We start from the raw sequence: 17,913 nt of genomic DNA on the forward strand, positions 1-17,913 counted from the left end.
AAAAATATACGATATTTCTCATGAGGAGAAGGAGATAAGGAGGAACTTTTTGGAGTAAGAAGCGGGATTTTTTTTTTTTTCCTTCAAAGTCAATTAGAGGTAGAATGCTACTTGTTACCTACTTTCAAAAATCCCCTTAGAGAACTTGTAATTTGATCCAGAGGGAGCAGCATGAGGAGAGTCAGGTAAGAGGAAAAACTGACATCATTCTTCAGTTCTTTCCGAAATCCTGAGAAACGTGTGTACCTTAACACTCCCTTCTTCAATCCCACAAAACAGGGAATCAGGAAAATGCATTAGCACCCGCGTACGGACTAGGAACACAGGGCGGGAAGGAGTCACAGCCCCGTCAAGACAGAAGGATACTGGGGGAGGGGAGAGAAAACTTCCCCTAGTCGGAGACCGCAGCGCGGCCGTGGGAAGATAAGTGAAGTGGGGAAATGTATTAATACTTCAGGCGTCAGCCAGACACTTGGCCTCTGGGCATGTGGGAAGGTGAGGGAGGAGGGAAGAAGGCTGCACCAGAACGGGAGCGCTAGAGCGCCCGCCGTTGATTTAGAGGGAAGACCTAGAGCGCTAGAGCTTTCTGCTTCCCCTCTTTCCTCCTGGAGGCCATTTCTCCATATTTAACCGGGATAAAGAAGGGGCGCGGAGCCGAGTCAGAAAAAGGCAGAGTTGCCGCCTCCCCCCGCAGCAGACCTCTCTTCGGCCCCCGGCCTAGGCGGGAGAAGTGGCCTTAGGGGAAGCTGAAGTAACTCCGTAGAGGGGGGAGGGGTCGCCAAGCTCCTCTCCAATCGCCGTGGCCGCTCCAGCTATTTGCATATATTATGGGGGCTCAGCTCCCAACCGAGCTCCCCGCCCGCCCCTCGGGGGTTCTCCCCGGCCCCGCCCGCGGGCTGGGCGAAGGTGAATACATTATGCTAATGAGGCGGGCTTCTGCCCGGGCTTGGGAAGGGGGCGCACTGCAGTAGAAGCCGCGGGCTGGAGGCCCCGCGCCGGGAGGGGGTCGGGGGAGGGACGCCGCTGTCGGAGCGCGCGCGCACTTACACGCTCACACACACACTCACACACGAGCATCCCGAAGGGTATTTAAGGCTCGCAAATGCGAGGCTGCGGAGATACTTCGGGCAGCCGCGACTTCGGCCTCGCGACTCGCATTTTCTCCTTGGGAATTTCGTTTTCCTCTCCCCCTTGGCCACCCCTTTTGCACTGCACTCTCGTGGTCTCTCTCAGCCCTTTCACCTGGAACTGAATCCAGGTGGGAAGCAGGTCGGCGTGAGGAAAGACACCGAATAGGTAGAAATAAGGCAAACTAACAGAGGCGCAACAGGTCCGGTGCTCTGCGGCGAGGGCGAGCGGCGGCCCCTCGCAGCGCCTTGGCCGCTGTCTCTTGGACCCCGCGCGGCCGCTCTCCTCAGAGGAGGACCCCGTCCTTTGAGGGGCCAGGAGGGACACCCGGGTGGGTTTCATTCCGGATTTTAGCTTATTGCCACCAGTCCCCGGACTGAGGGTGCTTTTCACTCGCAGCTGGGAGGGGAGAAGAAAGCGGAGGATGGTCCACGTCTGCGGGTCTCGGCGCTGATCCATCGCCGCGCCCCGGCTCCGACTCCGCCAACTAGTTGTGCAGCCACCGGGACTGAACTTTGGAGGAAACGTCCTTTTTCTTTCTTTTACGATTATTGGAGGTGGTAGAGGGTGGGAGGCGACGCCGAGACAGCCGACCCCGCCACGATGCTGGTGAAGAAGCAAGCAGGGAAAGGAGGGGGGCGGGAGCCGGGCTCCGAGGACCGCAGCCCAGCCGGGCAGCGTTGTGCCCGGACCGTGTCCCCGTGCGCCGCCCTGGCCGCCCTCCTGTCAGTAGTGGCCGTGATATCTTGTCTGTACCTGGGGGTGAAAACCAACGACCTCCAGGCGAGGATCGCCGCCCTCGAATCCGCCAAAGGAGACCCTTCCATCCGTCTGCTGCCTGATTGTCTGGATCAGCTCAAAGCAATGGTGCAAGAGAAAGTGGAGCGACTTCTGGCTCAGGTGTGAAAGGCTGGGGTGTTTTGCACGTGGATAACATCTTGCACAGGCGTGATTCTGTGTACATGACCAGCCTCTGCCTTACTGTATGCAGACGTGATATGGCTGTGTGTACACATATATGCTAGGCCACCATCTCTGCTCACTGTAGCATATATTTGTATATGCACACACTTTGATATCACCCTCTCTGTCTCTATCATCTTCCCTTACTCTTCTTAATGTTTGCATGCTAAACATATATGGAGGTCTAAAGGGGGGAAGGGTGGCCAGAAGGGCAGCGTGGCATTTCAGCTCTTTTTAGTTTCTGGAGTTGCATGTGGATCTTTTCCAATGTTGTGAAGAATATTCCTTGCCGAGATAACATCTGTTATATCCTTTTTAAGGTATAAGAAGGTTAGGGCCATAGGTGTTATTAATATGCAAAAGGGGATCACTCTTAAAAGTGAAATAATTCTAGATATGATTTTAGATCAATTATTTCACACATTGAATGTTTTCATATTAAATGTTTAAAAAGAAAAAAAATAGTAGCTTGATTTTTTGGTAAAGGATGCAGTGCCATGGGTGTTTGTGAATGCAGAGCCATTGGAGTTGAGAGTTGAAAGGAATCTGTGTTACGTTTATCAAAACCAGGGGTGTTTTAACTACAGTTAGGGTGTTTTCTGGAACTTGCTCTTCCAACGGAGAGGCTGTTTGGCCGTAGTGGCAGGACAACATGATAAGCAGTTGACCTTTATGTGTAAAATACTGGTTGTTTTAAAACCCCTAGCTTACCTAGAACTGCAACATGTTAATGCTGGTTTTTTGCACTGACTGAATATGCCTGAGCTGAGAGAGAGGGTGATGGTAGTTGAAGAATGGAGAAAGATGTTACACAAATCCAACAGTCTTGATACCATGTGAATGGTCATTTTCTTTTTTTAGGGCTTGGGTACTGTTACCTTTTGACTAAAGTCCAAGTACATATGTAAACGTTAGTTATGCAGGCTGGTGAATCAGGCATATGGCCAGAGTTCCTAAAGAATCCATTTTTCTACAATACTGATGATTGTTAATACCTCTTCTTTTCCTACAGAAATCCTATGAACATATGGCTAAAATAAGAATCGCAAGAGAAGCACCTTCAGAGTGCAACTGCCCAGCAGGTAAAATGGAACTTATTTCACAAAGTTTCCTCCATAGCAGAGCATTTTAAAACAAAGGTGCTGTGTCTGTCAAGTCTACCTGTAATAATACTAAAGAAAGAATGCAGACTCAACTTACTTTAATAAAATCAACATGTCTGGGTAAAAGGATGGCAAATAAAGCCCCAGGTATTATTTTAAGCAGCATACCAAGGTCTGTTAAGGGAAAGCAAAGAAGGTAGAGATAATCACCAAAGAAAATACAGGCAAGATGATGTCCAAAGACAAAGTTCTTAGATTCAAAGATGGAAAATTATTCTTTAGTTTTATTCAATTTTAATATCTATGGTGAAAAGGATGGCAGAACACGTTAGATTTGAATTCCTTAGTGGCTAATGTCGCATTAATACAGGTTTCTGTTTGACAAACGATTATGTTAGTAGACCTTGCCTGCTTTTATTTTCTATCAGAAAGGTTCTCTCGCCTATCCTATAGGAATGAGGACTGAAAGGAAATTAGTTCTTTATCTTGAGCTGTTCATTACAAACTATTGCATTCTCAATGACTTCTCAGAAAAGGTTCTTATATTTTTACCATTTTTCTGTGTGGCTTTAGGGAACTGTATTAATTTAATGACAGCATATTAGTAGAAGGATGAAGAAGAGAGACATTGATGAATAGAACCCCCTGGGTAATCATTCAGTCTTCCTTCACAGACCTCTGAGGCTTGGTAGTCAGTCATCTGTAGACCTAAAATTTAGAAGCCCTTGGAATATATCCATTGGAAAATATCTAGTGGATTCAACTGATAGAAGTCGTGAAAAACTTCCATGAGTCTTGAGATTTTTGTTTCAGATAAATGGTGTTAATGTATTTATGAACATTTTAGTTTCTTTGATCATCATGTATAGAAAAGTGAGTCTCTTACATTGTTTTTCATGTTTAGGAACATGATACTTAGATACTTACACTGTATGGAAAGGCTAGTTCCTGAATTTTTTTTCACATTCTGAGGTTTTTTTGCCTCATGCTAATTTGTTTTGACACAGCTAAACCAGGCACAATGTTTAGAAATTTCAAATGTCAACTCCTGACTGAACATCATAAAATTTTTACTATTTATGTTCTGCTATATTGTTGACCATAATGGAGCTGTATTTTTTAAAACTGAAGCCCTTTCAATTGAGAAGACATATACATTAGGTAACAGGAAAACAAAGAGTTAATGTTTTACATTGTAGGTTTCATTCTTAGTTGTTTTAAGTTGGGAAAGACCTCAGAAGTCAGAAATTCAAAGAAGGCACTTTTCTAGTGCAGGAATTAACTCATAACAACCTCACCGGCCTGTAGGGATTATTTAAATTCCCAAGACAGTTGGTACAGGGCTTCACTGATTGTACCACTCAGAATCCAGTGTTTTCTGTATACAGTACTCTTGCTAGCTGTGTGAAAAATAACTGGTATTTAATTAATTGGATTCTTAGTGAACTTGGTAAAAAGTAGAAAAGTGACAACCACAGCACTGAGGGTTTTTTTGGGTATTTTAACTGCTTCATGATGTTTGATGTAAGCTGGTGGTTGAGGTCTAATCTGTAATCTGGAAAAAAGCCATTACATTTAGAGTTCACCTTATATTATCTTGGAAGATCATTTTGAACCATTTTTCTTCTTAACATTAATTTAACAATAAATGGTGATTTCACCATGGTAACAAATAAATAAATAATAAATGGTGATTTCCTTGGCGTTTTTGTTGGCTCTCCTTAATGGCTGCTTTACTTTCTTGCCACCACTAGAGCTCCACATTACACCAGTTTTCACCAGGTTACTTGAGAGGTAAACTTTTGAAGGTGCATATTCCAACACACAGAATTAAACAGGTTTCTTGCTGACGAATCGTCGTTACAGAAACACTCTCTTCTGCTTGTGGAATAATTAGACATCATCAAAATAAAGGCATTATGTTGAAAATAGTATCCTGGGGAAAACCAGCTATTTTGAATTATGGTCAGTGAGGTATTGTTTTAGGGAATGAATGGGCTGGCCAAGAGGATTAGAAAGTAGATACAGTACTTCCCACCTGGTTTGGCTTTTACCTTCGTTTACAGTGACTAAGAGTTGTTACCCAGACATCTGTTCATAGGGCAGAGTGAGACAAGTCTGTGACCTCAGCTCAGTTCCTGTGGACAGATGCCCACCCCTTGAAGTTAACACTCTTGTTGACAGTCTCCGTCACAGAGCCAAGGACTGATAGCAAAGGACTAATGCTGTGTTGTTTATGTTCACTTTTGATAGAATTCAGTCCCAGTGAAGTTTATCCAGGCAGGCTACAAGAAATTATAGAATTGAAAGCTTTTTTTTTTTTTTAGCACAAGAAGGAACTTTTGTGGGAGAGGCATGAGAAAGACTGTGACCGAATGGTTTTTCATTGAATGGTTTTTCAAGCATTCTCTCATTTAATCTTCACAACAACCCCGAGAGTTAAGTATTAGTAATCTCATTTTGCAGATGGAGAAGCTGAACTCAGAGAAAGTGACTAACTTAACATAGTAAAGGCAAGGTCAGGATTCATGCCCACATCTGACAGAATCAAAACCCAAAGTCTAATGAGGAATTGAGAATGAGTATAGGTTTTGGAGCTGGACAGTTCTGGATTGGAATCTTGCTACCTTCCTCATAGGTTGATAATTTACCTGAAGTCTGGTGTATTATTGGCCATTCATTAGATGATAGCAGTTACTATTCTTTTTAATATATTGTGTGTTACTTGATTCTAATGTGTCCATGGGGACACATGATATAGGTGGGAAAACTGAGGCCTGAAGATGTATAACTTGCTCAAAGCCTCATGGCTAGTTAATGGCAGCTTTTGGACTAGAACACCATATGCTTCATTAAACAAATATATCTGTAGATCATTCATTATTCAGATAATCAAATGAGTCAGTATCTCTTGGTGCTATATCAGTGAAGATATTGTATTAGTCTACTAAATTATTTTTACCAAAATTATAGGAAAAACTTTTGACCTTGAGGTAAGCCATGATTGAAGTAGGTAGAACCTGGGCTTAAAAGAGTATGGGGATAAAGAATGTACTTACAGTCTTCGTATCACATGTTTACAAAAAGAAGCACTTTATCTGACTCATTTTCACACTTATTTTTTAACAGCTTTATTGAAATATATTTTATAATATTTAAGTGTATGACTTAAAGATTAAAAAAAAATTATGGAGCTGGGCAACCATCACCACAGTCCAATTTTAGATCACTTCATCATTCTCCAAAATTCACATTTACTTTTTTCATGTGCTCAGGAGAATCTCTATTTCTTGAACATTTGCTTTAAAGAAACCTTGAAATAAAAATTTAAAAACCGTACAAATTAGAGTTCTGTTTAGCAGCATATTTGATTTAACAGTAGCTGAACCATGGAAATTCAGCTGTCATCTGTGGCTTGGCCTCTGTAAAACTTGACCTTCATAGGAGAGAATAAATCGGCTCTTTCCTGTGGCTGTACAATTCCATTCGGGGTTCTGTTCTTAGAGTCCTACATAAAGTATGTACAAATCAGGCATATTTATGGGAAGGTTTTAAGTTCCAACTGTTAAAGAACACTGGGAACCAGGCAGCCAACCAAAAGATGTTTCGATCACAAAGGTTTCTGTACCTTACTCATTAGTTGTGTTGCCTGCCCAGGGTGTTAGATGAAAGAACCTCTGGGACATAATGGACAGAGAACGTGAGTGGGCAATAAAGAATCCAGTGTTCTAGTCTGGATGACCAATAGTGGGCTTTCTTCCATGACAACATTTCTGGAGGAGCAATCAGGATCTGCCAGTAGGACTGCTTTAATGATAGACCCTGCTATATTCAGATAAAGAACGTTTCCTGATCAAGGGGTTGCTTTAGTGTCATTGGGGTCATGGAATATAGATCTGTAAATTAGTTCAACAAAAAATTCTGAAGATATTATGTCTGACAAATGAGAGAAATTTGGGGGAGTCCTAAAGAGTATATTTAGGCTATTCTTAAATCTTATTTTTGAATGAGGTATATTGATTTTCTCTCATACCAAATAAAATTTTGATAAAAATATAGCAAAAAAAAAAAAAAGAATCCAGCGTTCTAACCCTGGCTTTGCCATTAACATGTTGTACAATCTTGGGGAAATCACTTCCAAGAATGACTTACAGACTCTGTTTTCATATCTTCCAAATAGGAGTGTTGGACTAGAGTGATTTTGAAGGGCATTTGTCAATTCTCCAGGTATGAAGAGACTGTGTGTGCTAAATATATAGATACAGGAAAAATGCTGATGAACAAGGCAGGCAGACTTGGTATCTGCCCTCATGGCGCTTACATTTCAATGAGGATGACAGGCATTTAAAAATGACATGAATTTACAGGCATGACAAGTACAACCAAGAAAAAGTACAGTGTGCTTTGGAGCACATGACCAAAGTTTCTTCCATACTGTTAATACGATGGATTTTTTTTTCTTTTCTTTGGGAGTGGGGTGGGAAAGAGAAATTCACAGTAGGAGAAAATCATAATATGATAAAATCTGGCTTCTGATTACACATAAGAGCTCTAGCAATGGAAAAAAAGCTGGTTTGCATAGCCTCACCTGGCTTTTGGCTTTCCAAGAATTTATGGCCAGATGAAGGTGCACTGATAGCTGGTTTACGCTGATAGCCAACTGAAACAGAAAGTGGCTTTAATATATAAAAGGTTGTGGTAGATAGCATGGTGATCTGTTTGTCTACATTTCTCCTGAAAGCAGTGAGATTTGGGCTGAATAAGAGTTGAAACTTCCTGCCTGGTGGTACTGAACAGTTCCACTGGACCTGGCTCCTCTATGTTCACAGATAATGATGAAATAATGTAACACGTCTAGTCATCTACTCAGAGAGTTTAGCTAGAAATAAAAAAGATATATTCCATAATTTCCGAGGTTCTTCCATGTCCTCCAAGTCTATGAAAATGGTTGGATACAAAGTAAGATTAAATGTAGGCAAGTAGAAGTACCTCCGATTCACAAATATGAGTGATACAGCCTCTGGTGACTGCTTTTGTGGCATCGTCTCAATTTGGGGAGGAAATAAAGGTTAACTGTAGCTTTAAGGTTGTGCACCCTTTCCCATCATATGAGAAGTCCTTTAAATTACCTTGCTAACGTAAATCTACTTTATCATATAAAACTGAATTTCCTACTAGCATGGTTTTTCACTCATGCTGTACATTTTTCTTAACCGGCTACAAGATGAATGGAAAGAGTGCATCAAGTAAGGACATAATAATGTATAGATTTTCAATTATGTAAGGTAAAGAATAGTCAGAAACGGATTTGTAGAAAGAAAACAAATTAAAATGCCATAAATGTTAAAATGCCATAAATAACAGGCATTCCCCTCCTCTCCTAAGGCCAAACAATACAATGTGACATCTGAGTGCCTTAAAGTCTTCATGTTAAATGGTTTCAGTCCTAATGGGTACAGCAGTTTGGGTGTAACATTTTTAGTTGGTCAGTAGTGACAGCTGGCAAAATGCCTCGGTCACCTGAAGGACCGAGGTCAAATTGCCTCTTGAAGCGGTGTTCTTGTTTCTTAGTAGCTTCTCCTCTGTTTCTCTTGTCTAAAAGTCATTAAGAAGCAAATCCTTCAAATATTCTTTTCTCTTTCTTACTTTAGTAATTCCGTTTTTCCATGAGCCGGGAATTATTTAAGAGAAGGATATGCATTCTGCATAAGTGTTAGTTCTTTCTAGCTCAGTTGAAGAATGTGTAGGTACAAATAACGTCTCAGGATCTTAATAACCTGTAGTGCTTCTGATTGGTTTGTAACTATGTAAAGTCAACTACGTGGCGTTTTAAAAAACAGTATTTGAATGTCAAGATTAGGTCTAGGAATGAAGGAGGAGGGCATCCTCTCATCGACAAGATTAGGTGAATGGAGAGCTGGTGGGGAAACGTGTCAGAATCTGGACCGTTTTACAGTTCAGGGAGGCATTGTCTGCTGCGGGGGGAACCTCACTAGACACTCATCAAAATGACATCAATCTATGTTATCCTGAGTGGAAACCATCCAAAACCTATTATGAAAAAGTGTTTTTATTCCATCCTTCCACATTATAGATGCTACTTGGTGGTTTGTTGGAAGCTGAGAATGGGAAAACAATGTATGTGTCAGTCTGGGCTGCAGGCAATAGCCCAGTATGTGACTGCTAAACACAGAAGCATCCCCACCCTCCCTGTTGGCCAATATGGGTGAAGTTCCACACAGTGGTTTAATGCACCATGATATTTAACACTTATTTTTTTAGAATTTGTGTTAAAAATGACAGTGGCACACCTGCATACTGAATTCTTAGACATGCGTAGTTAGTTTCATTTGGGATGTGTTTAGCAACGTTGCAATTAAAAAATGTTTTATGGTCAACTTTTAAAAAGGAAGAGATGCAGAAGAGTGGGAAGCAGAAGTAAGTGGAAACCACTTACAAATTAAAATTGAGCACTTTTCATTGGTATCATATATTCCTTCACCGGAGTATTCTATGCCCTTTAAATGATAGGATTCCTTGAAGAAATGCCACCAGATGGCAGGCACCTTCCTTTCGTGACCACAAGGAGGGAGAACTGAGCTGAATAGTGGGACTTCCTCTGTTCTGTCAGCTCCTTCTCACTTAAATTCCTAGCAGACTTCTGTTTGCTATGGAAAAGTTTAATGGAGGGAGCAAGTCATTTCTTCCATCTATATTTGAAGACTAGACTGTCCTATCAGCTTTAAGATATTTAGAATAACCTAGTAAATTTCACATTTGTATTAGTCAAAACGTTCAGTTGTTTAGTAGATAAATTCACATATATGAACTTGAGACTTGTATTCCAATAGCTGGAATAAATGAACTAAATGTAATTGAATTTACCAGTTGGAGATTTTGTGCTTATATTTTGTAATTTCTCAGAATCAAGAATCATTTGGAATCACTATGGTGATTTTGACGTCACTTCATCTGGAGTCTCCATTTCAACTTCAGTCACCACATGATGTGATAGTTGGGATGCGTTCTTTATTTTTCTCCTACTGTGTCCCTTAGTCTGATCACTTCGTCTGATTTGCCAGGAATGCCAAAAACTGTCTGTTTATTTGTATATTCATAATTTAGATTTTAGGAGCTCTAGGCTTCTGAATTATGTACACAGAGTTTTTATTCTTATATTTTACATGTAGTCAGCACATATTTAAATACAGTTTTCATGTTTAGGCTAAGTGGCTGAGTAAATTGGATGAATCGTAGGCAGCGCTAGCTTGTGCATTTTGGTAATATCAAGAGTCAGAATATGTCTAACTAGAAGTAGGCCTGGTCGTGTCAAAGGTAAAACCTACTTTCCTTTTTTTTTTTATCAAAGAGTTCACATGTAACGGAGAGTGAAAAGGGGGAGGAAAAAGCCACCCTTATCTTGTAATCTCTTGGAATCATATCTCTTTACCATCACATTTATCAAGCTTGGTACTTTAGAGTTCCTGTTATAATGTAAATCTGGACAATTGTTAGAGAGTCGGAGCAATTCTCCATTATAGCTCTGTCCCCAGCACCCTCTTTTGCTCTAGCAGCTAATTGCAGGGAGAAATCTCATAGGAGTCTCTCCGTCCAGTCTATTACAGGGCCAGAATGGTAGTATTACTTTTGATCCTTGAGATGCTAGAATTAAATATGCCTGGAAAATTGGCACAGTTCTTTCCCAATATTCCTGTATCTTAGGTCAATTCTGACAGTTATTAAAGGTAAGTTGTTTGTATTACGCTTCTAGGAATTGTGAAACTCCAGTTTCTGTCCCAGGGGATCCAAAATCCTACTGGCATTTTAAAAATGTACATGATATGATCATAAGATAAAATATTTCCATGAACCATGCATAAAAATCAACCATTTGACTTTAAAGTCATGCTAGAATTGCTGTCAAATTCTAGGGCTTTGCCAGTGAACTTTGGAATACTAAAAGTCGTTTTTCTACTAAAAAAATAGGGCTCAAGGTCAGAGCAGACGAAGTTCGAATGAACACAGGCACCTTAAATAGCTGCCTTTCTGAGGATGGTTATTAACCTGGTTGGGGGTCAAGTGAGTTAAGTGTGTCAAGGACCAGGTGTCCCTGTGGGCAGACCCTGATGCTAACTGCTAAGTGGTCTCACAGGGTAATTGCCTTCCACTTCCTGAGGGAGTGGGTTGTGATTCCATTTCTACCAATCTCATTTATGAGCTCCATGGCTGGGGTTCTGGTTTGTATCTGTGTACCTCTAGGGCTTATTGTAGAGTTCTCTACAGAAAGTTAGCTATAAAAATTCGTAATGATTATAATGAAGATCTGTCAACTTGATTTGGTTGAGAACTTTTATTGTGGCTTATCTCTTTACATACACTAATATCCTTATCCCCATGCCTTTTAACATTTTCCCTGAGGTCTTTGTGAGCCAAAACATATTAAAAATAATACAAACCTTAGAGTTCAAGTGGTTCAGGTGTTTTCTAGCATTTCTCAAGGAGGCTGAACCTTTAGAAAATATCTTAGGAGGAAATCCAGTATATGAAATTGGATACAATGTCAGCTACACACACAATGATTGACCTTGGAGGTCAGAGGGGACAGAGGCCAAAACCCTATATGGTTTTTCTTTCCGTTGCCCACCCCACTCCCTGCCTGATGGCCCCTGAGGATCTCCAAAGAACCTTAGGAATCCATTGGATACTGTTAGAAAATTACTGGAAGTCCAATCTCCACTGTGATCCCAGCTCCTCTGTCTAGGGATACCATATGTTTGTCAACACATAACTCATCTCCAAATTCTGTAACTACAAACATTACAAGGAATGATGGAAGCAAGATTACTTATTAAAATGAATAGAATCCAGAAATGACTGTTAATATAATGCCGTTCTTTAATGGGTTTTAGTAGTATAGCAAAGGAGATGTAATAATAGAGGTAGTGCTGGAAAGCTAGAAAAGTGCATTGTGTAATTGAGTGTGGGACTGTGCATCAGGAAATCAGCATCTCACCTCACCCCTTGTCTTCAAGTCACTTATTCTTTTAAGCTTTCAAGTCATTACATTGTTCTTGTTTTTTTTTTTTTTTTTTGGGGTATGCGGGCCTCTCACTGTTGTGGCCTCTCCCGTCGCAGAGCACAGGCTCCGGACGCGCAGCCTCAGCAGCCATGGCTCACGGGCCCAGCCGCTCTGCGGCATGTGGGATCTTCCTGGACCGGGGCACGAACCCGTGTCCCCTGCATCGGCAGGCGGACTCTCAACCACTGCGCCACCAGGGAAGCCCTGTTCTTGTTTTTTATGACAGTTTTTTTGGTGTGTTTTTTTTCACATTTCTTCCTTTGTATTTTTGCTTATTCTTTAATTTTGGATATTAATATGGGGCTTTCTCACCAAGTTACAGCAATCTATTGCCTCTTCTATATATTTATTTAAAGCAATTGATTTTTTTCAACTAATAGTGAATACTTGGTTTGCAAAGTAGTGTACATAAAGTAACTATTCCCAAATTATATTATTTATAGAAAATTTATAGTGTGAGAAAGTTGTTATTAAAGATACTTCTAAGATCTTTGAGACTTATTGATTTGATTCTTATTTGTGTTAAACTGATGATGTTTACGTATTAAAATTTAAATTGACAGTACAATGTGAATATATGCACTGTGCATCTGCGTTTAAATAATAATAGGAAAAATCTTCAGGAATTAACAACATTTTAGCCAATACTGAAGGGATATATGTAGTATATTCCAGAAAGAAAGTGTAGATCTGGGCACAACCGTTCTGTAACAAGTACTGCAAAAAGAAGTTTGAGAGACAAAACTCTTCCTCCCATTGAGGTGAACGTCCAGTGTCATCAGCAATGCTGTTTACTGTATGAGTAGCTAGCTGTGGACAGTAGTTTGGTCAAGTGCAACAGCTTGATTGTCTTATTGGGCAGATAGTAGAATGACAACTGTACAAGTTATTAAGTTTTGGTGAGCAGTTTATTTTCTCCTTAATACACAGTCTTTTTTTTTTAAATTAATTAATTAATTTTTGGCTGCGTTGGGTCTACGTTGCTGCTTGCAGGCGTTCTCTAGTTGCGGTGAGCAGGGGCTACTCTTCGTTGCAGTGCACAGGCTTCTCATTGCGGTGGCTTCCCTCGTTGTGGAGCACGGGCTCTAGGCGTGAGCTTCAGTAGTTGTGGCTCACAGGCTTCCGTAGTTGTGGCTTGCGGGATCTAGAGCCCAGGCTCAGTAGTTTTGGCGCACGGACTTAGTTGCTTCGCGTTACGTGGGATCTTCCTGGACCAGGGTTCGAACCTGTGTCCCCTGCATTGGCAGGCGGATTCTTAACCACTGTGCCACCAGGGAAGTCCCACAGCGTTAAACTATGGACTTCCAGGAATTCTGGAAGAGAAAAATGACACTTCTTTTTTAAGTTACTTTGCCTTTTGAGAGAAGACAATTATTAGTAAAGCAGTAAAGGTAGACTGACCAAGTACTAACGGCTAGAAAGACCAAGTATACCAGCCAAAGCTACTGTGAGCTGCAAAAAAGAGGTCTAACCAAACAAACTGTATTCCCTAAATTTACTGTCAAAACCCTACGGTTATACTGACAACTTCCCAGGAGTTTAAGCAGCAAGCCTGACAGCGTGGCTTAGTACTACTTTACATGTTACGCATCTGGAAGTTTTTAATAAAAGAAAAGCTCTAGCATTGAGAAACTACATCCGTAAAGAAACCAGGGCCTTTATGTTCTTCTATATAGTTTCCTTCCATGCATAGTTACTTAATGCTTTAGATTTCAGCTACTTCTGATACTCTCCTGAATATTACTTTGGTTCTGCAATCAAGTTCTGTATGAGGAATGCTATGTGTTGGTGGTAAACTTTATGTTACCATTTTTGGAATGTTAAAAAGAAAGTTAACTTATTTTTATGGCCAAAAGTATCCTTGAATTGAGAGGTCTGAGGTATACTTTCTGTTTTCTGTGTGTGACCCCATGACACATTAGATTCAGAATGTATTTTATTCTTTTAAGCCTTCATCTGTTTGAGTAGAAAACCCTTGCTTCCAGCCCCAATCCTCAAGAAGAAATCCCAGATAGAGGAATTTTGTAATCGGTCACATTTATCCCCTAGATATGTATATCATACATCATTTTTCTCCTCATTTTCAATTTTTTAGTCTCCATTTTTGTTTAACTGTAGTCATATATCACTAGCATTTTGAACATTCACATGGCTTTATAGTTATGGGATGTGATGAGATTAATAATGTTCGTTGAACTTCTGAAAACCAAGAATGAACACAACAAACACACCCAGAGACAGAGATGAACAAGCATTGTCCTAAAGTGAGCTGTTGTTGGCAAACAGAGTGGACAAGGTTGTCTTTGGGATGTAGCCATGTACTACCTATGAGACTACAAAAATAGAGGGTCTTCTATACTCTTGAATGAGAACTCCCATTCTAGTCAGGCCTCTCTCCTTTCCACCCTCTCTTCCTCCCCTTCTCTAGCATGAATATAAACTCTTATTTTTGTCTCCATTCAATGGATGACACTCTGCCTGGCCTACGGTCCACCTCTAATTTGACCATTCAGGGACTTTGTCACCCTTAGGTCCCCAAACCTCTAGGCTTTTCCTGGGCAATAGCTATACTTGTGATTAAATCCAGCAGTATAACTGAGAAAACATCAATGGTAAATATCAATATTTCTCCCAAATTTCAAAAAGTAACTAATTGTTTCTCCAAAACTACTGTTAAAAAATTTTCAAAAAAGGTAAAACCATGACTCTCCTACAGATAGAAAATGAACGTGTTAATGACTTCACTTAAATCATTAAAGAAGTAGATGGTGAGATGTGATAACCAGTTCAAAGGAGAATTTAAAGATAGACACATTTATAGTTGTAGAATATTGAAATTGATGTCTAAATGGAGGCAAAACTGGACTTTGCCACAGTGAGGGAGGCAAGTCAATTGCACTCAGCCAGAAAGAATTTGCATGTCTATAGACAAGATTTATTTGGCTTTGTTATTAGTTATCTACAACTTATAGAGTTTTAAAATAGCTCCCAAAGAATCAGAATGACATAAGTAGGAAGGGTGTGCTCTAGACAAGGCATAGTTTTCTGCTGGAGTGCATATTTCCCCCCTACATTACACTAAAGCAGCTTTACAGGAAAAAATTCTTTAGGTAAGAATTTTTTTTTTCTCTTTAGTGTAGTAATGGTTATTTATTTTTTGTCTTTATCCGTGTTCTTATCTTGTGGTACTCAATTTTCTTATTGTTGCTAAAATTATTTAAAGGACAGTTCCTTTCAGTTAGGCTTTATGCACTAGACCCATGGCGGGGGGAGTGCTGATCGCTATGCCTATATTACTGGCATGATGTATGTAAGTAGTCTTTAAAATGGTAACACTGAAAATTTGTTTAAGGTAGAGACCACTTTGGAAGACTCAGCTTCCTGTATTTGGGTATCCGTGAGTAGTTTCACTCATGTAAAAGAAGGAATTGCTGACCTTGCTCTTGCGTTTTGGTACACTCTGCCCAGGCAATTACATTTACATAGGCCGTATTTGCCTGGTGTGAGCATGTGGTTGCCTCTGGGATTCTGTGCTGCTATTTTGGGCATCCTGGCTTTGACTTCAGTTACCTACTAGTTTGGCTTTCCGTTGGACACTCCATCCAATTCCCTTCGTATTCATTCATGCGTTGCTACTTCAGACAGCTTGTCTTTAGTCCATACTCTAAGATTCATTTCCTGTTCTTGGCCAGTCACCTCTCCTGTTGTCCCTGCCTTGTTTGACCTCCCTCCCCTTCTGCCACTACCTGCCCACACTGTTCACTTACCAGCATCCCAAACAGCTCGGCCCTCAGCTGCCCAGGTGTATGGTTGCTCTTCTTTGTTTCTACCTGTTTCAGTTACTGCCGCCTTTTGGCTGAACCCACTGGAATTTTGGCAGAAGAATGGCTGAAGCTAGATAACGGCACTGTGTATACATTCTAGGAAGAAAGTATGTTAGGATAGGGGCTGGGTGAGGGCCGATACATTGAAAGTACACGGTGAATGGTGGTTTTTTTGGTAGGGAAATATTTAACTTCGTCAGAAGCAGCTTATGTTCTGGTAGTCCCATATTACTAGATGGAGGAGAGAGTTGATTATAAATGTTAAATATTTTGGATATTAGTATGTCAAATTTCTATATTGTGGGTAGTAACTGACCTCTGGTATGACCTCACTCCAATCAACTCTGGCAAAGGTGAAGGGGTCATGTGTATAGTAGTCTTTAAACAATTTTTAATTCAAATAATAAAATATTTATGGCGATTAACTATGAATGAGACCCAGTGCCATATGCTTTACTATTTAAAGAAATAAGTAGGCTGCTAAGCTCTTATGAAGGAACAATGGTGTCAGATATGTAGACTGGACTACAAGAGAAGTAAAAGCTACAAAAGTATAGCCTGTAGCCAACTGTATCCAATTTTAATGGATTTAAAACTATAATGACAATTGGTATTTGAACTCATAATTCCACTTCATTTACTTTTCATAACTTCAAAAATAGCAACATGTTGTTAGAGGAGTTGATATTTGAATTTCTAAAAGACTTTTTTCTAGAAAATGGAAAAGTTCTCTAATGAGTACTGTGATGCTTTGCAGAAATGATGGTGACATACCAATTAGATGGTTTTTCTGAATATAAATTATATATTATAATTTAATATACATTTATTATATATTATTATTAATATATATTTATATATATAACTTAATATCTAGTTTCTGAATATAAATGATCTCTGTGAGTTGTTAGGTCAAGTGTAACATTTTTAACCCCTCTCCAGTGTACTTTCCGTGGCAGTTATCTTTAAGGAGACTTGCAGGGTTTCTTAAATGTCAGTTCAGATTCTATGGCCATGTTTTCTAGTGAGGAGAGCATCTCTGGGTCTTGGCTAGCCTCTCTTGGCTTTTCAAGAACAGAGGTCCATGCAGGTGGCCTTAAGTAACAGTGGTGCAGGGCTTCTCAGCTTTGTTACCGCTGACATCTTGGACTGGATAATTCTTTGTTGTGGGGGGTGGTCCTGTGCATTGTAGAATGTTTAGCAGCATCCCTGGCCTCTCCTGACTCGATACCAGTTGCACTCAATTTCCATAATGAAACAGTGTCTCAACATTACCAGATGTCTCCCAGGGGTCGAAATCACTGCTAGCGATTTCAGGATACCCAGTGAGTAAGGAAGGCAGCAATATCAACTCTGCAGCTGGCTCCTCTAGAACAGGGATCCCCAACCCCTGGGCCATGGACTGGTACCCGTCCGTGGCCTGTTAGGAACTGGGCCGCACAGCAGCAGGGGAGCAGCCGGTGAGTGAGTGAAGCTTCACCTGTGTTTACAGCCGTTCCCCATCGCCGCTCCCCATCACTCGCATTACCAGCTGAGCTCCACCTCCTGTCAGATAAGCAGCCCGCATTAGATCCTCATAGGAGCAGGAACCCTACTGTGAATTGCGAATAGGAGGGATCTAGGTTGCATAATCCTTGTGAGAATCTAATGCCTGATGATCTGAGGTGGAGCTGAGGTGGTGATGCTAGTGCTGGGGAGCGGCTGCAAGTATAGATTATCATCAGCAGAGAGGTTTGACTGCACAGAGACCATAATAAATCAGTTGCTGGCAGACTCATATCAAAACCCTGTCAGTAACTGGCAAGTGAAAACAAGC

The 17,913-nt window shown here is 40.7% G+C and overlaps 1 protein-coding gene across 3 annotated transcripts in view; it reads left to right on the top strand.

Moving 5' to 3' along the window:
• Nucleotides 1-1,566: 1,566 nt before the first annotated feature.
• The window catches only part of COL25A1 (collagen type XXV alpha 1 chain), a gene marked incomplete at its 3' end in the record, with an annotated part of 463,727 nt that continues 447,380 nt past the window's right edge, over nt 1,567-17,913 (top strand). For all 3 annotated transcript variants that reach the window (XM_082837697.1, XM_082837696.1, XM_082837698.1), the window contains exons 1-2: nt 1,567-2,028; nt 3,104-3,173. In XM_082837697.1, coding sequence (XP_082693823.1) covers nt 1,732-2,028; nt 3,104-3,173 — 367 coding nt within the window. In that variant the 5' untranslated portion in view covers nt 1,567-1,731. The remainder of the gene's footprint in view (nt 2,029-3,103; nt 3,174-17,913) is intronic.

Source organism: Leucopleurus acutus (genome assembly GCF_964270905.1).
Source record: "Leucopleurus acutus genome assembly, chromosome: 4".
NCBI lineage: Eukaryota > Metazoa > Chordata > Mammalia > Artiodactyla > Delphinidae > Leucopleurus > Leucopleurus acutus.